General features: G+C 40.2%; 2 protein-coding genes across 2 annotated transcripts; both read left to right on the top strand.

Annotated features, from left to right (window-relative positions):
• The first annotated feature begins 4,028 nt into the window (after window positions 1-4,028).
• slc13a3 (solute carrier family 13 member 3) lies at window positions 4,029-14,361 on the top strand. The gene is made up of 13 exons (XM_044039208.1): window positions 4,029-4,297; window positions 4,742-5,007; window positions 5,327-5,505; window positions 6,194-6,263; window positions 7,199-7,378; window positions 7,459-7,584; window positions 7,772-7,864; window positions 7,977-8,081; window positions 8,162-8,259; window positions 9,149-9,261; window positions 10,754-10,915; window positions 11,520-11,657; window positions 11,740-14,361. Exons 1-13 carry the CDS (start codon window positions 4,190-4,192, stop codon window positions 11,908-11,910), a joined length of 1,809 nt encoding a protein of 602 aa, XP_043895143.1. The 5' UTR covers window positions 4,029-4,189; the 3' UTR covers window positions 11,911-14,361.
• A 1,515-nt stretch (window positions 14,362-15,876) lies between these two features.
• LOC122776775 (osteoclast stimulatory transmembrane protein) lies at window positions 15,877-24,120 on the top strand. The gene is made up of 3 exons (XM_044037476.1): window positions 15,877-15,907; window positions 22,282-23,296; window positions 23,390-24,120. The coding sequence occupies exons 1-3, from the start codon at window positions 15,879-15,881 to the stop codon at window positions 23,741-23,743; spliced, it is 1,398 nt and encodes a 465-aa protein (XP_043893411.1). The 5' UTR covers window positions 15,877-15,878; the 3' UTR covers window positions 23,744-24,120.
• Window positions 24,121-25,358: the final 1,238 nt, after the last annotated feature.

Here is a 25,358-nt window from a genome sequence, read left to right as displayed (position 1 = left end):
CAACTTTTTACAACAATGATATTTTCCACTTAGACTTTCACCATTGTTAACGCCCATCTTTATTTATTTATTTCTACAATATTATCTATTTAAATATTTATTTCACATAAATAAATAAGATATTGAATAGCCACCAAGGGGCAGCTCTGTTTGAGTAGAAGTCTATGGGTAAATGAAACCTACTTCTCTCTTCACTTGAAATGTGAGGGAACATTTTCCTGTTAAGCGACTGTTCTCTACCTCTAATTTAAGCATCAATACAACATGATGTCAGAGACGTGTCTGGAACTTCCGCTGATGAATAGTTCACAGTTTTTCACAGTCTGTCATCAGTTTTGTACAGCACGCTGCAACAAAAAGGGGGTATGATTTATGAACTTGAGACAGAGTTAGTGTGGTGTAGGTCCACGTCCCTTGTGTGTGGGGCCTTCAATGTCCCTTGACATAACCCCTGCAAATTATTATGGGTTTAGCTTAAAAAACAACCAAAATAATGTTCTCAATAATGAGAGTGAGAGAAAGAGAATTGGATCTGTGTCAGTTCTTCAGAAATGATGACAATTCAGAATTTTTAAAGTGGTGGTTTAACCACAGTTGTGCAGGCCTTACAATGACCTATTTTAGTCCTCTTGTTTAACGCACTTCTTTACACTGAACTGTACAGTCCCTTTAAAGTAGTTTACACAGCCTTCTGTGGAAGCACGTGTATTAGAATTGAATAAGTACCAGACTGGAACCTTGAGGAACACCAAAAGTAGCATAATGGTGAAGAGACTTTAGTGCCACTCTGTTAAGTGGATGTTTGATCAAATATAATTTTCATTATGGTTTTAGTGAATTTTTAAGTTAATACTATAATAATACTAAATTGAATAAAATAAAATGATGACGTATTATAAGTATTAGAAAACAACATATTAATTTCCAAATATAAAGCTGGATCTTTGTTACTGAAATGACCAGTTAGTTACTGAAACAGTTAAGGATTATTATGTGTCAGTTATTTAACCTCATGTGACCAACATGTCACAATATCTGAGTGATCACTAGGTGCTTTATGCATTTTGTTGTTGAGTGCAATTTTTTTTAAAAAGAAGAGTAAAATCATCGCGCCAGATTCCTGTCAGAGTAATAATTGAACATCTGCACCAAATGTTTCCAAATTAAAATGTTTAGTTCTGTGAAAAGACAAACATTGGAATACATCAGTTGGTTCATTTTGAATGGCTATGCTTTTATAATTTTATTCTCATAATATCACAACTTTATTCTCAAAATATTAAAAAAATGTCTTCAGTTTTGCCCTATTTCTCTGTCATATGTATTCTGTAGTGTAGAAGGGAAAATGTTCAATATGCTGGATGTGTTAAAAAAACTCTTGCATTTTACCTGATTATATAAAAAACAATCTATTAATATATTCCAAACCCTGCATCCTGTGCATGTTTAGTCATGTTTGTGGACAGACTGTAGGTAAACCTAACCCCTGCTCTGAGTTACCGTTTCCTCTCACAGCAACAGCTTTTCTACTGTTATGGATTTTTGTTTCCTCTGTAAGTGGGTGGGCTGGGTTTTTTGTGGGGGGCGGGGATTTCCAAAAAATGAACAATTCTGAACTGATTTATTGTGTGTTGTTTTTGTCTCGTTCATTTCAGCTTATTCGTATCAGGTCTTCAAGAAAAAGGCAGTGGTGAAGCTGAATGTTTTGATCGGACACTGCAGAGATCATGTAAATACACAAGTTAATCCAGTCAATTAGAAAATTAGAAGGGGTTTCATTTTGATATATCTTTCAGACTGTTTTACTTGTTTTTACTTCCAGACATGAGAGGATATAAGCCACCTGGAACTCATGTTTATCACACATGACATGCATGAATGTTGTAATGTCAGGTTTATTTGTTTTCATGTATTGTATTCTATATGTCATGCCAAATGATGCTTTAACTTCCTGCCTTGCTGTGGTTTTCACTCGCCGCCATTTGCACATTTAGTTCCTGTGTTAAACTAAATGTGAAAGGAGAATGACACCAATTTAGTAACAGTGAGCAGCATTTTAACCAGTTTTCATGGCCACAGAATTGTTAAAATAGATAGACATCTGAGCTGACGTCATTTAAAATGACCATAAATCGAGTTTAATTAATTTCAAGAAGAAATTAAGGATTTCCTGCTATTTTCAGACTTTTTAGTTTGATGTCTGAGACCCCTCTGTGAGTGAAGAGTGAAGATGCAGCTCATTATGTCAGACCCTGTATTCGTGCTCTCTTCTGCTCTCTACTCATCCACCACTGAGTTCTCCCCCCTGGTTTACAAAGACTGACCAAAGCAAAAAACAACATTACAAGCATCAGTGGATTTTGTAAATATTGACCAGAGGTCGTTCATGAGGCCAGAGCTGTACAGCAGAGCAGAGTGTGGGGCGATGATGTGCAAAGATCACCACCCACTGGCCACTTCAGACAACAACAACACCACGGCCAGATTATAATTATAGTGAATATCAAATCTGAAGACTGTAGATGCTAAAAAACAAGTTTGTGACTGGAATAATTAAACAATATCAAATCTGAAGACTGTAGATGCTAAAAAACAAGTTTGTGACTGGAATAATTAAACAGTTTATAATACTCAAACACTCTTTGCTAACAGGAAACTGTGAAATGTGCATTTAAATTGAGCCTGCCAACTTGAGAGAAACTAAATAAAAACGCAAATGTCAAGACTTTTGTGGAAAGTGTAATAGCATTCATTGGGAGGGGGGAGTGTATCAAGTTTACCCAGCCATCCAGCAGGGAGCGCTATAGAGTCAGTACACAGCTATGATCCATCACATCACTATGTCAAACTCGCATTTTTGTCATTCTTCAAGCAGAACCCTGAACACGCGCGCACAGATGCAGGTGTAATTGTTCTACTGCTGCTTCAGCTGAATGACAAGAACAGAGTGTCTCATACTGACACATTAACTCGTCTTTAATAAAACACAGTGCGTAACTGTCTTCAAACTGTGACCACTCACTTGTGTACAGAGATACACGTGCTGCCCAGACTCAGGACTAACGGATACATTACATTATATTACAGTACATTACATGTCATTTAGCAGACGCTTTTATCCAAAGCGACTTACAAGGAATTGAGTACAATCAGCCAGAACCATTGCGACCAGGATGTCTTTCGCACACAGGGTACCGGTCTGAACCACTGAGCCACTCTTGCACTGATTATTTTTTTGATCAGTTTGGTTGTGTGTATGTGTGTGTGATAAGCTGTTCTATGTCCTAGTTTAAATGTGGTTTTATCTCCTTCTGCTTTCTTTTTTAACCTTTCACTGTAAAAATGTCAAGGATTTCACAGGCTTTAAAACAAATGACATGATCATCATTTTTTACTGGCTTTGATTGCGACATTACGATCACAGCTACTGTACTGTTTTGTTGTGAAATGCCCGTGGGCGTGGTTACAACAGGGAAATTCAAATACGATTTTCACTGTTAAATACAGCATTTACAGGGAAATACTAATAAAAGAAAAACAAGGCTAAATCACAGTTAAATTATGCCTGGCAATTACTCACAGTTAGTGAAATACAGTGTTTATGTAGGAAAATACTGCTGAAGTCATGTATAAGTGTGATGTTATAGTAAACAGTAGGGATGACACAATACCGATACCGATATCAATCCAATACAGTCACGTCATTTCAGACACAATTCTCTGACTGCATTTTTGTGATCTTAAGGTATTTTACATTTCTATCTTGTGTCTAATATCCAGTCAAGTATTGTACTGATACTGATACTGAAACTCAGTATCAGCTCAGCTCGAATAAACAGTTGTTAATTTATAGTATTTTACAGTAACAAATATCTAGGACGCCAAACTTAAATGTAAAAGTAAACACAGTGAAAGTAATGTAACTCGTAGCCAGTAACGAAAACACTCCCGCATAATTACTCCCTGCTGCGCGCGCGCGTGTGCGCGTGTGCGTCAGTCTCTCCAGAGAGTTCTACTGAAAGTTGTCGGTCTCCTTTAACTTCACGGTCCCCCCATGAGGAGTTAACCTGTAGCCAAAGTGTTGTAGTTAATCTTCCCCGAGCTCAGCTCAGAGGCTTCAAAGCGCAGCCACAGGCTCCTGTGTGCGCAACTCTGCTGCGCCCTTTTCCCCCGCAAAGAGACCCTGGAGATGAAGCTTTCAGTGCTGTCCAAGAAGCTGTGGTGCGTCCGCAAGCAGCTGATCCTCCTGCTCACTCCTCTGCTCTTCCTGCCTTTGCTTTTCACTCTGCCGGAAAAGGTGAGTGGTGTGTATTCTAACAATATTTGAGCGTTGATGACGACAGAGTCACATTGGTAACTCTTTCAATTACAGTGATAGCCCACAATAATCCTCCTCACCAAACTATCCTTATCATGACTGTCATAGTTTCACCCTACAACCACACCATTACCATTGTAACGACCAGGGTGAAGTTATTTGCATTAAAATAATCCATGTTACACATATTATCACATGTTGCTATGCTGTTACTGTACTATAATGTTAAGTGTTATTATTAAATAATTATTATATATAAGTATAACACAAATGACAGACAGACTTGTGTGTCTAAAATCAGTCTAGGTTAATGTCCATCTTTATAGTAACTTCTCTCAGTGTGAATCAATTAAATGATTGTTATTTATCTTCCTTTGTTTAAGTTGACTGGACATTAACCACCTCACTTTGCTTGTCTTTTAGGAGGGAAAATGTCTTTATGTGGTGGTGCTGATGGCGATGTTTTGGTGCACAGAGGCTCTTCCTCTGGCTGTCACTGCGATGCTCCCCATCTGCCTCTTCCCAACACTGGGGATTCTCTCGTCCAAAACTCTGTGTCCTCAGTATTTCCTCGAGACCAACTTCCTCTTCCTCAGCGGCCTGGTATTGGCTTCATCGATCGAGGAGTGGGGTCTGCATCGCAGAATTGCTCTGAAGGTCCTGAGTATTGTTGGAGTAAAACCTGCCTGGTGAGTGAAGAAGACCACACCTAAACAAGTTTTTGTTTTCGAGGACCAATGCCTCTCTTTCCTTTATGATGTTGAGTATCGTATTTAAATTCAGTCAGGCCTTCACGCCTGGACACTTCTATCTAGATTTGTACCATTTTATTATTTTAATTTGATTTAAAGAAGAAGATTTCAGAAAAATCTTCATGGATACGGGAAATCTGAATACACTGTTGCTTTTGGTCTTTTCATGATTTTATTATATTTCTTTGCAAGGGTTGCAGGTCAGCAGTCATCCTGCTGATGCATCGTACTGATATATATACTTTATTTTTCCCAGGCTCATTCTGGGAATGATGGCGACTTCCTCCTTCCTGTCCATGTGGCTCAGCAACACGGCCACGACAGCCATGATGCTACCCATCGCTAATGCTATCCTGGAGAGTCTGTTTGGAGACCTGGAAACCCTGAAACAGAAGTGCAAGTCCAGAGAGGATCCAGACAGCGATGGAATAAATGGTATGTTGTATGGTTGTGTGTTTTTATGGTCTAACTGACTATTATCTGTTAACAATAAGGCTCATTTTCTGTGTGCACTGTTTTGGTTGACCCTCAAATTGATAAACTCTCAGATAATTATTATTATTATTATTCATTAATTAAGAAGAGTTGGTCATGGTCTGTATTTATATAGAGTTTGTCTAGTTTTGATGAGCTGCTTTATGCTATAGTTTTGCCATTCACCCATTCACATGCTTCAACATGGGGTTAGAGATAAATGAATATATGCAAGTTTAGTCATGTTGCTTATTTGTCCTTACTTGAAAAATATGTGTCGGGTGTCACTTTCTGTACAGACTGTAAAACCCTTCGGGGCAAACTGTGTTTGTGATGTTTGTGAAATTGACTTGACTTGAAAAGACAGCAAACGTGTTTTCTGCGTTATGTTTAACTGGTTCTCGTGAAGCTTTTAATATGTAAACTTCTGTGTGAACTTTGTGCAGTTTTTCCCTCAGATACAAAGTTAGTCAAGTGGTAATTGATTAATGACACTTTATTGACATAAAGTCATATATTAAATATATCAGTTGCTCAAAATGTCTCATAAACTCATATTATATTATAGTTTTTGGAGATTTGTGACTTTGTCTAAGCTTAATTGTGACCTGTAAACCTGACGCAGGCTCTTTGATTGACTTTCTTTCAGGTCAGTGTACTGTGAAGTTGCATCCATTGCCCTCTGAGCCCATGGAAAAACAAATACTGTCAACTGAAAGGTAAGAACAACAAAACTCTTTCTGAATTAGTGTTGTGCCAGTGTTGAGATGGCATGTTTGAGCAAATATGGTCATTGAGGTGCCTGATAGGTCACCTGGAAGAGCCGGAAGTCCTACAGCGTTCAGCCGTCTGGGGTCAAATACATCTTGCAGCTTTTTGACCCTGCTCTCTCTCTCTCACTCTCTCTCTCATCTCTCTCTCTCTCTCTCCCTCTCCCTCACAGTCTTGTGTAATTTGTTCAATCATTGTCAAATGAGTTCACACAGTCTGAACTGACATAGGACAAAAGGTCAGGTAAACCCTGGACAGGTCACCAGTCCATCGCGGGGCCACCATAGATGAACAACCATTCACACCTACATCCACACTCACATTCACACCTACGTTTACTTTTGACCATCCTGCTGGTGTAAATATGAAAATGCAGTCAGCAACTATTTTGCTTAGCTCAGCTTAAAGACTAGAAAAAAAGGGGGAAATGATTCTGACCCAATAACACAGAAAATCAAAGCAGTATTACAGGGAAAATGCAACTTACTTTGTTTCTTTATCTTTTGTTTTTAATGAATTAAACAAACAAACAAGATGTGTGTAACAGTGAGCTTCAGTGGTTTAAAATGAGGGACAGTTATGTACAGTCACGTATGAGAGAGAGAGAGAGACACAGAGAGAGAGAGAGAAGCTGAAGCTTCCTGTTTTGAGTCCCTGTCCTGGAGAAAAGTATCCACATCACCATATCTATCTCCCTTCCTTCCTCCAACTTCCTTTTTGTTTCAGCATCTATATTTCACCACACCTCCTCTGCAGACCCGTGTTTTTATTTTCAACCCTCAGGAAGAATTTCACAACACGTGAAACTATTATTATTACTAAGTGTTGAACTTTAAAATTATGAATGCACAACACTGATAAACCTCTTACTTTTCCTGATAAGGATGGATGCGACAGAGCAGACTGACAGAAGGACAGCTGAGGAGATCCGATCAGAGGCGGAGTATCAAATGAATGTATGGAAAGGATTCTTGATCTGTATTCCATACTCATCCAGTATCGGAGGAACTGCTACGCTCACCGGCACGGCGCCCAACCTCATCTTTATTGGACAGCTGAAAAGGTGACCGTCCATTTCCGCAGCATTTGAACAAAGAGATGGTCATTTTGGAGCTGTTTGCCTACAACCCTTTTGTTTTACAGCTACTTCCCAGACTGTGACGTGATCAACTTTGGCTCTTGGTTTGCATTTGCTTTCCCACTCATGGTCGTCTTCCTGTTTTTGGGATGGTTATGGATTTCATATCTCTATGGAGGATTGAATACACGGTAATATGTAAAATGTATTTGTTGCAGATTAAGAAAAGTTGATTTCTGTAGTTTTTCAGTTACAGCAGTATAAAAAAACACTGTCAGAAAATGCCTGTTTTTCAGTAACATGCTGTGAAAGCTCTTCTCTCACTTCCTTTTTCCTTAAATGCAGTGTGTCTCACAAAAATGTTGACTTTTTATGCAGATTGTGCTTCAAGAGATATGACCAGAGAGCCCAGGCAGAGGCCAGAGCCAGGGCTCTCATAGAGGAAGATTACCGGAAACTAGGGCCCATAAAGTGAGGACCCCTGTATGTTTTCAAATCTCATGCAATAGACCGTGATTGAGTCCATTTTTATCACAAAACCTTTCACTGATATTTGTTTTCTCCGCTGTATACTCACTTTCAGTTTTGCAGAGGGAGCCATCTCTTTCTTTTTTGTGTTGTTTGCTGTTATGCTGTTCACACGAGATCCTAAATTTGTCACCGGCTGGTCTGTGTTTTTCAAAAAGGGGTAAGAAAGACAGATATAGCAATCACCTTTCATGCAATAAATGATCACAATGAATGACCTTTTTTGTTGTTTTCTTGCAGGTACGTCTCGGATGCGGTCACTGGTGTGGTCATTGTGTCCATATTGTTCTTCTTTCCCTCACAGAAACCCTCTCTGAGATGGTGGTTTGACCCTCAAGGTCAGTGACACACAACTATGAAGTGATACTTTTAATTTATAAGAAATGAAGGAAGGAAACAAAGTCAAGAGTGCAGACCAAGCACATCATGCATGCCTTGTTTTACCAGGAAGTATGTCCTTCTTCGTCAATGCATCACATGTATGTGAGCAATGTGGGCAGCTTTCTCTGGGCTGAAGGTTATACAGCAGTTATAGTCTTTCTTACTCCGGTAAAGTAAATACCACTGGCATGGCAGGACATTTCCCAACATCTAATTTTATTCTCACAGCTTCACGTACGCCGCTCCATTTGACACCTTCAATTGTTTCACCATACAAAGGGACAAACTAAATGTACCGTCCAGCCGAGTGTGACGTGCAGCCTCCGAGCTCGGTCGGAACGTCGATATTTGTGATCGATTCTGATACGTGACGTCTGTGCCTCGAGCACAGTTGCTGTGGAACTGTGGAAATAACCTTTGGAATGTGAAAAATCAAGATTAGGGAGTCTGAGTGGGACAGTAGTTTCTCTGTTTCTGTGATTAGAATAAGCTCTTAAAGATATGTCGTCACACTCCAGGAGTGTTTGAATCCAGACGTGTGTGCATGTGCATTTGTGTGTGTGTGTGTCTTGCATGTATTGAAGGCACGTGTGGTTGCGATTGTGTATATAGTGTTCAGCTGGTCAAATAAACCACTGGAGACATGCCAGAAAAAGGAATAATGGGGTTCAGTGCTTTGCTTTAAATGTATCGCCAACTAGTGTAGAAAACTGCAGAGAAGGAAACAAACAGTACCACTTTTTCTATGCATTTATCTTTCTTAAATATAATTTTGGGTCACTGAAGCTGTTCAGAGCTCCAGCTCATAATAATTATGATTATGTTTCCCTGTATATTTCTTCTCAGCTTCAAACACTCCATATGTTCCTCTCTTATCATGGAAGAAAGCCCAGGACTCTATTCCCTGGAATATCATTCTTTTACTCGGAGGTGGCTTTGCTATGGCCAAAGCTTGTGAGGTAAACACACACAGTAATACATTCAATATTTAGAATCACGTCCTGAAATAAATGCCCCATTTGACTTTTTCATAAATATAAGTATTTGCTTTCTTCTTGACAAACACAAAGCTCTGTCTTATCTTACCATAAATTTATGTTGGTGTCTATGTTTAAACATTAACTATCTTCTGAAGGGTGAGTTCAGGAGTTTTGTGGTTGTATGAGGTGAAACTGCTACCTCACGTTTGGCAAGGTTGTAATATTGTAAAATCTATGATTTTCTGCATGTTTGTGCAGGAGAGTAATACAAAGTTTAGTTTCTCGTCAGATTAGGCTGTTTTATTTGGTGGTGTTAAGTGGCTTAAATCTGTTTTTTCTTCTGATGTCCCTGCTGGCAGCCATGTTTTTGTTGCGTGTTTGCCTTGCTGTGTCCTGTAGCTCCTCACTACAGGGAGCACAGAGTGCAGTCAGCTTTATGTAAGACACAGACTGTCTATAAAACCTCACACCAAAAAAACTGAACTGTAACTTTACCTTACTTAACTGTAAGGTTGTTTATTTCCAGTCAACTATACCATAACATGTTTTTTATTCAGATTTACCAAGCCAGATGAACCATGTTAATGTTGCAGGTCAAGGTCAAAGTAACTTTATTTATACCCAAAGGTAGCTTTGGTTGACAGAAGCAGCAGATACATAGCACTTTGTATAAAAATGGATGGATTGCAAAATATCTTATTTTTTGATTAACACACGTTCACACACATAGCCAGGCACCTACTGGACAATACCAGCTGTCACTCACACTGGTCTCCACTCATACGTGTCACGAGGCAGCCTTATTTTCCCATAGACCTCCATTCAAACAGAGTTGTTTTTGCATTCATTATACAGTCTATGATACATAGTCTACATCAGGGGTGTCAAACATACGGCCCGGGGGCCAGAACCGGCCCGCCAGAGGGTCCAATCCGGCCCAGAAGATGAATTTGTTAAAATTTCACACTAACCTAAACGTAATGTCAAATGCTCCAGATACCCGTGACTAAATGTTTGTGCCTTTATAGATCCAGTGTGATGTGTAAATAGTAAATTTGCATGATATTGTTGAAATTGCACTTATATTTCTCAAGATATTTCATTAAATGTAAAACAAAGGAGAAAAAACAAAGGGGTTCTTGTTGTTCATAGGTTGTTATGCTATTATTTTACTATTTTTACTGGTCCGGCCCCCTTGAGATCAAATTGTGCTGTATGTGGGCCCCTGAACAAAAATGAGTTTGACACCCCTGGTCTACATAGTCTTTATGCTATGCTAAGCTAACAGGCTGTTGCTCCTGTGTTAAAGTCAGGTGTAATAATCGTACAGTTGTTTTGCAAAGAGACACTTCATTCTTAATTCTGGGTAATATAATCTGTGGTCTCTCTCCTTTTCTGTTGTCTCTCCGTTGATCTGCTCTGCTTTTATTATGACGTTTAACCCCTAACCCACACTTGTGTCATTTGGCAGGAGTCCGGCCTCGCCGCCTGGATCGGGGGCCACCTCCAACCTTTAGCCGAGGTCCCTCCTGCTGCAGCTGTGATGCTCATCACTGCTTTCCTGGCCACGTTCACTGAGTTTGCCAGCAACACAGCCACGATTATCATATTTTTACCCGTCATTGCTGAACTGGTAAGGCTGGTTTTCAACTTTGAGCTCCACAGAGAGTCCAGCTTCAATGACTTACTGTATGTGTAACAGACTGTCATGGGCCAGTAGGTAGACGAATGGTGAGGCTCAGTGGAAAGTTACAAGGTGGACAGGGAAAATGGTTTGTTGCTGACCTCATTCTTCATGTCAGTTAAAGGCTGAGTGGGTTTTGTTAAGCACTTGCAATAGATGTGTGTAAGACTGTAGGCTGTTGGACATTAACTGCTGTCGTTAGTAATTATTATCTGGATGTTTTGTACTTTGCAATGTTGTCTATACGATAAAGTATCCATTCAAACAATCGTTTACAAGACATATAGAAGGTTCAGTGAATATGTTCTTGTGGGTTGGAGGAGAAGGGGGGGTTCATGTTTGAAGCCTATTTGTCCTAAAGGATTTAATTATTTGCATGGCTGCACAGATGCATCAAATGAACGATTCCTTATGTGTCAAACATTCATTTCTCTTCTGCTAAGCCTAACAGATTTGGTATCTCCTCACAGCTTTTCTTCTTAGCTAGAATTCAAGTTACATTTTCTTTCTTTTCTGTTTAAATAGTGTCTGGTCTTTTTGTTTGTCCCTGCAGGCTAACCGCGTGTCAGTGAACCCTCTGTACTTCATGATACCTGCCACAGTTGGATGTTCGTACGCCTTCATGCTGCCAGTGTCTACGCCACCCAACTCCATCGCTTTTGCATCGGGACACCTCATGGTCAAAGACATGGTAAGACAAGGTCACTGCAGCACGTGACGCTAATGTGGCGCATACGGTTCGTGGTTCATCACATATTCTCATGTCCACTCAGGTGAAGACTGGCTTTGTCATGAACATCCTGGGCATTCTCTCAGTGGCTCTGGCCATGAACACGTGGGGCGTCGCTATGTTTAACTTGAACACGTATCCGGAGTGGGCTCACGGCGGCAACAACACAGATGTGCATCTCTCGTCTGTCGCTTCGCTCAATGGTACTCTCTGACCACTCACCCGATCACAGCGTGAGCATAAATGGAGTATCCCAAGGACTGTGTACAGATTTAACACTAAACAGGGACAAGAGTCTGTCTGTAGATGTCTGCACGGACACAAAAATGAAAAATACAATGGCTTTTTAATGAGTTTTTTTTAATGAGGTTTTATATTCAAGCATGGAGGACCAAACCTGCCGTAATTAGAAATTCCCCCAAAATAAATGCAATAATAAAGAAAGTAATAATAAAGAAAATTAGACTTAAAACTTAGCAATTTATGAGTAGATATACAAGTTAATTTAAAGTGTGACTAAATATGCCCAGAAAATGAATTGAATACAATTAATTAACGTATTATTCCTTTTTCTGGAGAAGTTGTTTTTTCCCACGGAATTGGTCTACTGTCGGAGTTTTTGCAGCAGATTGAATATTTTGTTCTCTAGTTGAGTCGCAAGTAGACGTAGGACAAATTCCCAAAATTATAGACTGGCGGCAAATAATATGTGCGGGAAGTATCACCGCGCACAGAACACACCAGCAGTGGAAACGTGAATACTGTAGCTTTTCAGCCACAATGGGGACATGAGCTGCATCGTCCTGCCATGATAGTTATTTGTTATGAATCTACCTGCAGCCTCAGATGGGATGTGCATTAATCAAATGCACATCCTATCATAAACACCTGAGCTGATCAGAGCCTCTACCTCTTCCCCCTCTCTCCACAGACCATGTCTGTGTGTATCTGTCACATCTTTATTACTGCTGTGGCTCTTTCTTTTTTGTTGTTGTAGTAGTTAATAATAATGTATATTGTGTGTTTACACATAACTTATACGTGTGTGAGATCAGTTTCCAGACTGTATAAATCTGTCACTGGCACATGTCATGATCTATTACACACTTATTGCACACAGAATAAGCAGAAAGAGCTCAATGAGTTACTCGGTGGTATCATCTTTTCACTGTCACTGATTATGTTGTGGAAAATGTGGAGAGCAAGGGCTGTGATGGTGATGCCACAGAATTCCACTGCAGCCTAAGCCTTTATCGGCTCTAATTAGAATAATTCTTTTTAACTCTTTAACACCTAAGCCTCAAAATGGCCATCTGGACTTTTTTGTGCTTATTTTATCCATAAAAGGGGACAGAAAATGTCCTGTGAGTAAGTGCTTTTGCCCATTTTCTTACAGAATAACTTTCAATATCTGGGGATTATTTACAATTTACTGCATGTTAAAATAGTGTTTTAACAATTTATTTTAAAGTAGTTGTACATGAATACCAGATTTTGCGCGTTATACTTGAACAGTATAACACATATTTAAAACATTTGTTTGAGTCTTTGTCTCAATGTCCAGAAGAAGTCCAGAAAAGGAAACTATGTACAGGTGTTTTTCCAACTCTCTCCTCTGGCACTTCCAGCAATGGCGCGACATCCGATAGCACAAACCGTCACATAATTACAGTAATGCAGAGTGCGCTTGCACAAATGTGTCGTCTTCGATATGTTCGGTGTTAAAGGGTAATGTTTTATAAACAAACAAAAACAAGAAACAATACTTTTTTCTTTTCTTTTTTTTTTTAAATATCTGTGACTGCGCAGAGAGCTGTTTATACGAAAGGTACGACTAGACTGACCTCTACTGAAAGAATGAGAGTGGTATCTGTGATATTTGTTATTTTAATGAGCAAAAATGATTGTCTTCTCTGTATAGTATTAAAGCCATCGAATGAGTATGTAATTGTTTTCACAAAGTGATTCACGTTCGTACAGTTCAGCTACTATTTTAAATTCTTTGTTGTGGTAATTTAGTCAAATGTGGTTTGTGTATTTGCTGCTAATACCTACTTCTAACAGGAAAACAACTTGTGGTCAGATTGCAAGTTAACTGATGTCTTTTGAGAGAAACCTAAATAAAACACACAATAAATCACTCCAGGTTTAACATATTTGACATATTGTGGCCTCTGAAAGAGAGCCAGCGAGAGCACAGCGTTGTAAATTCCTTACAATATTCATTTGGTGTTGTTAACTGTCTGGGGGACTGATTTTTACGATCAACAATGGCTAACTTGTGCGAGTTTGTGTGGTTATTCAGTGTCGGCTGGGTCAGTGCGATCGGTCCCATGGTGTTACAAAATAAACATAGCTACAAAACTCTACAACCCTCCTACAACCTGGCATTAAAAATGTGTTTTCTGTCATCAGATACAACACTCGTGGGCCCAACCTGGCAACCAAGATTTATAGCTCTAATATCTAAAGCTACTGTAAGTTTGAATCATCACTTGTTAGTCTGTGTTGTCTGCATTGATCGTAACTGGAACTGTGATTCTACACTGAATCCTCTCTGTGTGTACTGTGTACTGCATGTGTGCAGTTTGTGTCTGGTGAGACTTTAATGTGGTTTTGCAGCAAAACTTGACACACTTTCAATAAAGATGAAAAATAATATCTATATACTGTATGTGTGTGTGTGTAAGACAGAAAACAAGTTTCTGTGGAAATGGATTAAAACAATAAGGGAACTATTTGTTCATGTTCAGCAAAAATATTATTAAATCTTTGAACAAAGACTCAATGGTAGTAAAGGCAACAGATTACAACTAATTCAGTCACTTATAGCAGGGGTTCTCATACTTTTTGGGGCCAGGGGAGGACATTTTCCAAGGACACCCCACCCCCCACATGTCCAAACACACAAGATTCCAGTGTCTTGTACTTCCTTGGACAGTGTGTAGCAATAACCTTTGGTTAGAATATGCAACTCTTCTTTATTAGGACGTTGTCGCCCCCCAACACTATCTGGACAATCAGCCACACATTCATGAAAGCAGTCCGCCTTCATGTCTGTTTATATTCTGAAGTCACGTTAAATCGCGCAAGTTTCTGTGGATTCTCCTCCCTGAAATTGTTTGAATAACCGCCAAGTGTGTGGTCCTGCATCTTGGCTGGACCGTCTAGTCCAGTGTTTGGACCATGGGACCCGCTGCCCTCAGGTCAGGTGTGTTGGAGCGGGGGAAACTTGCAGGGCAGCGGGTCCTCAGGAACTCGTCTGTGCTTTCTCAGGATTAAAACAAGTTTGTTGTGTCTGCGACCTCCCACATTTTTAAAATCGCAATCGGACGCCAGCTCAGTAAGGAGTGAGCTGACGATAGAGAAACAGAATGTAACGCATCAACAACCACAAACCAACACTGAGTAACACTTACACAGTGTCACACGTGCATGTTCCATTTGTTTAAATGCATGTCAAACATCAATCACTCACACTCAGTAGTGAGCAGTGAACACTAACATGGTGGACAATGAATATGGTTCACTATACTGTAGTTATTCAATCAAAAGAGGTATTGTAACCACAAGGTTAATTAACACTGAGACTAACCTTGTTCTTCCCATCTTGTAAAAGTTCCTGTCTGAACACAGCAGCAGCTTTTGTCTCAGTTTGTGAGTAAGTCAGTAAATTTAATCCAGAAAGCAAGGAAACGACAATGAAGTGTCTTTTTTTTGTTGCCAATCTCCAAAATTCCCAAATTAAAGTATTTATTCCTTCCATTCCATAAACTTAACCCAAAACCCGATTATTAACCTTACTAACTTACAGACAATATAAAAACAAACTGATTGTCCAAAAACAACAACAGTCAAAGCATTTAAAAGAAAACGTCAGGTCGGCTGTTTCACATCCACCAGCGCTGATCCTGTCAAATCTTACTTACATCACTCTGAATATGTTCTCTGGTCACTGTGGCCTGTGTCACATTTCTGTGTGTGTTTGTGAACGCATCATCATGCCTCTCTCCATATGATTTTGCGTCATGAATGGAGAAGAGCGGTGTGCTTCTATTTTCACGTGGAAACATGTAGGCCACCCACAAACAGAACCCTGACTGTGACTGTTCAAGTTCCCCCTTTTTTTCATAAAACCTTCCCAGGCCTGTTGTGACTCCATGTCATCATTTCATAGAGAGAATGAAGTTCATCACAGACACAGTTTTAAGGTAAGTTGGAAAGGATGCTACAAATTAAATTACTTGTATGAAATAATCCTATTTTATCCTTTTTTTATTGATGAATGTATCTGTCATAAAGTCATTCTATAGAAATGTCATGTGAATGTTAATCAGACATGTGTAACAAAAGTTTTATTATGTTAAAATGCTTGTAAGCCAGTTTAAGTTTTTTGTACAAAGAAAATTTTCCATATCTTTATGATAAAACAAAAGGATTTGGCCATCTCTTAGATTAATGTAAGCAGCTTGGTTGTGTTTAACACAATTGCCTCATGTCTTAAAGTTAAATGTAACTGTATAGTGTAGAAACGACATGATACGCAGAGAGACTACATGAATGTGTTCAGATCATGTTGGGATGAAGCAAATCAATAATTTTGCGATTGTAATTATCGTGATATCGCACGTGATCTCGTCATGCGCGCTTTGCATTGTTGGTAGATGAAGCCAACCGTCACATCCAAGGGCTCCCCCTGCGCGTCACGAGGATTTTTGTGTACCATACGCCATCTCTTCGGTTGGTAAGTCTTGAATTTTTATTGAATATTGTCAGAATGTCAACTTTATCTAGTTTGATGTCTTGAGTCACCGCGTAATAAGTTTAATAAGTGCCGGGAGCTTATGTGCGCTGTTCACCGTGTTTCATTTGTTTTTTTTTTGAGCGGGAGCTGTTAGCTGCTTAGCTACTCCACTTTACGCCTTACTCTCTTTACGTAAATCATGGAAACTCTTATCGCGTCTGGGGTTGCCAACGTCCTCAACACCAAATGAGGGACTCTGGTCCCGGTGTCGGGAGCCCTCACTTTCCGTCGTCGGGGTGCGGGAGGAGGGGGTGCGTTACATTACCTTCGTCATGTTAGCGCATCCTCATGTTTCGCGGGGGCGGGTGAGCGAGCTACGCCACATAAGAGCACCCTTGTGTCCCGTAGCTACGGTGGGGGGGATTGGAGCGGTCAAGGACGGGTCAATTCCGGGATAGTTGGCAACCCTCGTCGGTGTTAGAACATGGTTAGACTGCAGTAAGTTTTCTGTTTTAATCAGAGAAGCTAATAAACACATTAATGATTAGATACTTTAGTGTATGCCTGTTTATACAGTGCACCTAAATAACGTTGCGTGTTCATCGACATGTATGACTATTGAAATACACTTGTTTTCCTTTTTTGATTTTTGCTGCAGATTGACAGACAAATGAAAAAAGAGTCCTTATCTGGAGTCAGCTGATTTATCCTGGGCTCAAGTTTTTGTGGTGAGAACGGGACTTTGTATCTTATAGTTATCGTAATTATAATGCCTTTTACCTGTTTATATTGTAAGTGGACTATTTTGTGTTTCATAATGTTTTTTTTTTGTGTTTTCAAAAAGTTCACCTGTCGCAGCTTGACCTTCTCTCTCAAAGTCTGCTGAGAATGTTTGAAAATCGATCGGGGGAGCAGGGAAAAAAGCTGAAGGACATAGCTGCCAGGATGACAGTAAGAACTTTTAAATTGTTTACCTGTAAAGTGTATATGCATTGCATTACGTCAATAAAAGATTAATATGCAATCAATTATGCTGGTATCACATGCTGACTGGTTAAAAAAGGCAGATCAGTCTTTCATCACTAAGTAGTTAAGTTCCAGTAGGACAAATTTAAGCTTAAGTAGTGTTTCCACTATTATAGTACTGTACCAGGTGCTATAATAGTGGAAATGTGACTTAAACCGTGCCGAAGTGAGGCAAGTAGAGCTGGGGGAAATACGCCAATAGAGACAAACAACCATTCACTCACACATTCACACCTATGGTCAATTTACCTAGTCCACATATTGCATGTTTTTGGACTGTGGGAGTAAGCCGGAGAAACAAATATCTTTTTTGTTTGTTATAATTCTTAAGGATGACATTGATGCTGGAAGGGAGCACCTCATTAAAGGAATCTGCATCTACCTAAATGAGAATCCCGACGTATTGGTGCAGGAGTACATGGTGAGTGCTGTGTGAGTAGATTGTGCCTTTGGTATATATCAAAACACATTCAATTAACCCTGCAGTATGACAACTCAAGGTTAATGATGAATGTTGCCTGTGCTGATTCAGGAGCTCTATGTGGTTTTCCCCTGCCTCACCTGCTGCGTTTGTAATTCACTGACAGGTGTAGGCTGGAATGGTGATTTAAGTTAGTTGGTTGTAGAGGATGTCTGGGATAATGGTATTGAATGCTGAACTGATGACAAAAATTGGCCTATCAGAAGCAGATTTGTGCTCTCCAGATGATGATGATGATCAAGCTGAAAGAGGCTGCCTGGGGTCACATGGTGACTCCAGAAGCAGCCTGCTTCTTCCAGTCAATCATCGGAGTGGCATCACCTGGCTTCTGGTGAGCCAATGTCTTTCAAACAAAACTAAATGTATAGTTTCAAGACTCCTCTTCATTTGATCTGGACTTCTTTTTTTTTCTCTCTCTCTGAAATTGACCATGAATGGCAGCATGTATTTATTTGGCTGCAGTAATCTACTATGCTGCTCACATGGGTTTAAAGAAATAATAGCATTAGAATTGCCACGTTCAAAAGAAAAAAAAGCTTTAAGAAATGCTTTATCTTTTACCAGGATGTGACTGAGACTGCTGCACTGAGTGCCATCGAGAAAACAAAAGTGGGAATCTACGTCACCAGAGAGACACCAGGCATTGACATTTCTGATGTTGGCATCATCATCGAGGGTGTGGTAGTTCTACAAGATTTGGATAACGTGGCCCTTGCAACCGCCATGCTGTTTGGACTTTTTTACTCCTTGAACATGAAGTATCCATCACAGCGCCGCTACACTTTCGAGGTGATTCAAAAGGTGATAATGGAGTTGGATGTGACTCAACTCTCAAGAAAAGCCCAAAGATTGAAGACAAAACTACTCCAGTAAGGAGAGCTCACTGTTGTGCAAATGTAAGGCAGTGCAGGCTGAATTCATGGCCGGTTTGAAGGCAGTGTTGAAACAGTTTTATACATTTCTACTGTTTATTTTACATGTTTCATATTTTAAAGGCAGTTGCCTCAAAATGCATATATATATACATACATATATATGTATATATATGTATGTGTGTATATATATGTATGTATGTATATATATGTGTGTATATATGTATATATATATATACATATATATACATATACATACATATATACATACATATGTATATGTGTATATATACATATATATACACACACACACGTATATTGCTGTATGTACACTTGGTGGTATATGCCATAGTTGGAGAGATTTTTTTCAGAAAACCTAAAAGATAGTTTAGTTTAATTCTGTAAAGAATTTTTTAATACTGTTGAACCAAGATGCCACAATAAGGTCACTGTTGGAATTTTTTACCCTCGCTGCGCTGCTGATTATCTGCTATTATGGCTCCTGAATAAAGGTTATGATACGAAACTATCAATTTTTATTATTAATTGGGGTAACAATGGGTCATGTAAATGATTAAGAGAGCTAATAGAAAGGTTAGACATTAAAAAGTGATTTCTGGAAATGCAATGGTAACATTTTTTGATCAATCAAATTGTTGTGACCATTTCTTACCATTAACTGTGTCAATAAAAGGTTCATTTCCACCAAGGAGGTTTAGTGTGTTTTTGAGCTTTATAACTCAAAAACCAAAAGGCACATTTGTATGAAATTTTCGGAGAATGTAAATTACTATAGATTTTAGTAGTGATCCGGTTCCAGACTCCAGACTCAGGATTGTTTTGACACTGTGGGAAACCGAGTGGCCTTGGTGGAGGTTTGCGATATCTGGAGTGTTTCCTCTAGTGTTTGTGAAGGATTAAAGTGTTAGAGGTTTAATATGTTAATGAGTGAGCTATGGATTTGCTGGTAAGCTATTTTTCTAAACTTTGGACAGAGGCAGTTTTGATGTTGGTCGTTTGTAGTTTGTTTTAGTTTTTTTAGTTGTAGTTTTGTCACTGACATCAGCTCATAAGTTAGGTTCGTATGGAGATGACACCATGAGTAGAAGATGTGTGTGTTTGATAGTGATGTGTCGTTCGTGAACGATTCGTTCAAAATGAACTAATCTTTTATATGACTCGGGAGTAATGAGTCATCTCAGTGAGTGATTCATTCATTTTCATGCAGTAACTTCCTTCGCCACATGGCAGGCAGCTGCATAAGTTCAGTCAGCAGAACAGGAAACAGAAATGATTAGTTCAGGACTGACTCAACTGAGTGGTTCATTCGTTCATTTTCATGCAGTACCTTCCTTCGCCACACGATGGCAGGCAGCTGCATAAGCTCAGCAGGAAAGGAAACAGAAATGATTAGGTCAGGATTCACTCAACTGAGCGAGCGTCCGTCCTCAGGTCACGTGACAGCTACCTAGTCACTGTCGTGCTGTTAAACAACAATGGTTTCATATGGTTTGAATTGCTTGTGGCATTTTGTTTATTATACTTTGTCAGCTGAAGCAAACGATGTTGCCTACAGTGTTAAGTGTTTGAGAACCACGGCCTTTTTTACAACGCCCACAAGAGGGATACCCGCTGTGAAAATGAACGAAATGAACGGAATGACTCAAAAAAAGATTAGTTCAATTTACTGTCGGAGAGTAAAAGATCCGAGTCAGTAAGAAGAGTCGAACTTCCCATCACTAGTGTTTGAGCAGAGATGTGTCCAAGTCATTTATTTTAAAGCTTACTTTTCTGATCCATCTACAAGGAAACATTACACACCACAGTACTGTACAGTTCACTCACTTAGAAATGTGGCAGAAGGGAATGGAGATCACTCAACGCACCATATCATTCTATAAAAATCAAAACAATTAACTAGACTGTGTTGCCTAGACTCAAACAGATGGAACATCCATTTTACAGATGACTCTATATTGTGTCAGCTACTGGTTTTGTCTGCTCGGTTAGTGTGCCGTTGACTGCAACAGAGTTTTCACTATGTGATCAAGTCTCATATTTAACCCTCAAACTTCCTCAAAGTTAATTTATTAACACGGCACCATCGACTTCCTCGAGTCTCCCTGACCTTGTGACGCTGCAGTGAACCAGTTAAAGGTAGGGTTGGAGATCCTGGAAAAACAGTTTGAGCAGGCTACATTTTCAACACAACTCAAAAGTCCAAGCCTTCTTCTTTGAGCGTTGGTTTCACACGGATTCATGAGCACTGCACAGCATCAGTACTTTTCGGTGACACTAACTTCTTTGGATACTTGTTCAAATGACAATGTCAGTCAGTCAGTCAGTCATCATCTACTGCTTTATCCTCCACCAGAGGGTCACGGGGGGTGCTGTGCCAATCTCAGCTACATTGAGAAGGTTCACCATCCCATCACAGATAGAGACAAACAACCATTCACTCTCACACTCACTCCTATGGTCAATTTAGAGTGTCCAATTGACCTAATCCCCACATTGCTTGTTTTTGGACTGTGGGAGGAAGCCGGAGAACCCGGAGAGAACCCACGCACACACGGGGAGAACATGCAAACTCCATACAGAAAGACCCTTGTTCTTCTCGCTGCAAGGCGAGAGTGCTAACCACTACATCACCGTGTGGCCCAATGACAATGTGATGCAGATAAAACAACAAATACTCTCGTAAGATTAACCAATCTGTCCAATAGGAACAGAGCCACCATGTCATCCCTTTGCAGCCCTTTCTGGGCTTTCAGTTGTCGCCACCATTCAAATGCAGCATCGATGTTCACTCTGGTCTAAGGTCGCTCTGCATCGGCCTTTTTCTCGGCAGTAGCTTTCCCAAAAACTATCTTTCGTTTTTTAAGGGTTAGTTTTCTGGTGTTGTCTCTGAGAATGCGCAATTAATACACAAAGTGGGGGCACACACATAGGGGGGAGGGAGGTCAGATGGCAGTTTGATTGATGCATCATCTAATTAATTTGTTCGGGCCGTCCAATAAGATTGGATGGTGTTTTTACAGGCCTGTCCGTTCCACAGCTGACTGACATTTTTCATTTTTGTGACAATGCATTAATTAATCGGTTACAATCAGGGTGTGAAGAGGATTTTAAGTAATACATTAAAAAATTCTACAGAAACTGATCTCCCACCCTAACTTTAAGGCCAGCTGCATGTCCAAAAATGGGACTGTACAGCCTCTATTTTCAATCATCATAGACTGTGTGCCCACTGCAAAAGCTCCCTGTGACACTTATAAGTCCAGTTAGTGGCACATTCTAGTCTGGAAACTTGCTAAAGGTCATATGAGGAAGTCCACTTGTACACACACATACAAACTCAGAGCTCAAAAAAGGGCAAAGTAATGAGACACAGATGTGGAAAATATGACCCGGGACATAACATTGTTCAACGTGCATCTTTTTTTCTCTTTAATTCAACAGGAGCAGAACAGGATCTCGCAGACAGATTCTAAAATCTGTGCTGCTTTATCTCTGGGACGTTTACTCTGCGCGTACACCTGCGGGCAGAGACGTCCTGACTCTGCTGTCCCTCTGTTTCACACTCGCCATCATTACTGGCGGCCTTCTTCATCACTGGCTGTTCAGGACTCTGAGATATGACCATGAGGCGTCCGTTCAGACGGCGTGCATCTACAGCGTGGCTGTGTTTCTGCTCTCGTTCCTGTGTCACCCTCTGCGCTGTGTGCTGACCATGATTCTGCCCACTGTCTGCACCAAACAGGGCCGCAAACTCCTCATCTCAGCCTCCGTGATGATCTTGGTGCTGAACGTCATCCCTAATATCACGGTGAACGTTGGCGCCGTGGCCCACATCCTGAAGTGCACCGCTGAGGGATTTACAAAGACTCTGTTAAACTCATCTGAACCCTTGAACCGGGCGAAGCAAGACCTGGTTGCAGAAACCATCAAAGTGAAACGGGAAGACTTGAGCTTCGTCACTAATTTGAGGAAGTTGGACCATTTCACTCACATTGATGTGTCAGAGGTTAAAGGCAGGTTTAAAAAGATGATTGGACAGATGGAAGTCAACTTCTCCTATGCCAGGAATCTGATCAGAGATTGCAAACTGCTGTCGAACAGGATCCTTGCTGCTATTTTTGTTGCTCTACTGATCTTTGAATCCTCGTGCTACTTGAAATCTTATCTGACGTCACTTCAGTTTGACAATGGCCACTTCTCCAAAGAGCTGCTGAAAGAAACGACTCCTGTCGGTGGCAAAAGACGGACCAAAAATAAGATCAATGCCCCGTGCCGTAGAATAACAACTCAGGAATGTACCTCCTGCTTCATATCACTGGTCGTGGTGACGTTATATTACACTGCGATCACTTTAATTGTCGCTTTGGATCATATTGTGTATCATATAGTTCAGGTGGTTTTGCCTTTGTTGCTGGACTTTCCACCTACATCTGCCAGCATAAGTGTCAGTTATAAGGTAAGACATCGCCTTTTATTCTATCAAACAGCATTTGCTTCCTAACTTTTCCAGCTCACAGTGTATTTGTTCTTGTGTGTGTTTTATTTTTAGGTTCAGTGGTTCGCCCCCGCTCTCTGTCTCATCCCACAATACTGCGTCACACAAGAGTTGACAAACTTCCACAGGGACTACAAGTGGACCTTCAGCCCCGAGCCATCGCTCTGCGACGTGACAACTTCAGCACCGAACCTGGGAGTCACCCTCCTGCTGGGCTGTCTCTGGCTGATGAGCTACTCCCTGGTGTTCCTGGAGGTCTACGCCAGACGGCTGCGCAGGAAAATCTCTGCATCTTTTTTCAGAGAGCAGCAGGGGAGGAGAATGGCCTACTTGATGAAGAAAGTGCAGGCAAAGCAGAATGTAAAGGAGCAGGAAGAGACAGTTTCTGTAGAGGTTGACAGTGGGTGAAGTTGTCACTGCAGTGTTTGACTTTCAGATTTCAAGAATAAAATATTGATTATAATATAATCAGGTGGGGTGCCGTGAAGCTGAATGAGACCTATTGATTTGTGTGTTTGCTTTTCCTGCCATGCCAACATGAGGTGACCAGCAGAGAAATGTCTTCACAGCTACTGAACAGACTTTTTTGAAAGTTGTGCACAGACTATGGATCCTTGTGACTTTTGTGATCCCTTGATTTGTCAGACAGCACCACCCAATGGTCACAGTCTTCACGTTATGAACTCTTGATTCCTGAACCTACATATTTATTGACTGGTGATCTCCTGACTGCCTTTGCACGTTCTCCCTGTGTGTGTGTGTGTGTGTGTGTGTGTGTGTGTGTTTTCCAGGTTCTCCGGTTTCCTCCCACAGTCCAAAAACATGCAGATTTGGGGATTAGGAAAATCTGACACTCTAAATTCACCATAGGTGAGTGGATGGTTATTTGTCTCTATGTGACCCTGTGATGGACTGGCGACCTGCACCCCGCCTTTCACCCTATGTCAGTCATGTGGAGGATTAAGTGGCAGAAGATGAGTGAGTGATCTCCTGACCTTTACATCACTGCTGAGTCGTGAGTTGTCATATTGGGGGAAATGACCGCGACAATAATGGACTGTGGTTAAATTTGGTGCACACATTCACATTCACAAGACGAATTCCAATTAATTTGTGATCATTTCATTTCAGTGCAGTCATTGCTGTAGGAAACACTTAATGCAGCATTTTAGTTGCAGTGAATGTGTCCCTTACAATTTACCTGGTGAGTTGTAAATATTATATCTTTTTGTTTCTTATTTAATCACTGTTATTGCAATGCCCCTGTGAGATTTATGCATGAAATTGCATTATTATCATGAGTAGAGATAGATAGATAGATAGATAGATAGATAGATAGATAGATAGATAGATAGATAGATAGATAGATAGATAGATAGATAGATAGATAGATAGATAGATAGGTTTTTTTTTTACTCTGCAGCCCCACTAGATGCCACCATTGGTCTAGATAACTTTAATTCCCCAGATGCATCTGTTTCATGCACACATCATCATTCATCATTAGCTATTTTAGTGTAACTTGACAAAAAAGAATCACAAAAGTCCTTTGAATATCAACACCCTCCTGCTTAAAAATTCCCAACAGTCCTCAGGAGTTTATTTTAAGACCTCAGTCTAGAGTAATAATAGAATAACTCCTTATCATCTATTTTTACTCCTGACTTCCTGCATGTCTACACCATGATTGTCTCAAAATTAATTGATTCAAAAATGTAATACGAACGATAAATAATTCATACACTCACCAGCCACTATATCAGGTTGTTCCACTGCTTACTAACACAAATATCTAATCAGCCAGTGGTTCTGCCGACGTTCAAACCAAGCATCAGATTGGGGAAGAAATGTGATTTAAGTGACTTTGAATGTGGCATGGAAATTAAAAGAGACTAAAAGTCGCAGTTACAGCTGAGGCGCCGCAGTGATGATTTAATTTTTATTTAAACATGTCCTGTGGTGCGTCCTGGGTTTGCTTTGTATTTGAGTTTTTCCTCACTCGATGTGAGGGTCTAAGGATATA

The sequence above is a fragment of the Solea senegalensis genome, linkage group LG11 (assembly GCF_019176455.1).
Source record: "Solea senegalensis isolate Sse05_10M linkage group LG11, IFAPA_SoseM_1, whole genome shotgun sequence".
Lineage (NCBI taxonomy): Eukaryota > Metazoa > Chordata > Actinopteri > Pleuronectiformes > Soleidae > Solea > Solea senegalensis.
Note: the sequence above shows the minus strand (reverse complement) of the source record. Positions and strands in the feature narration are given on the sequence as shown.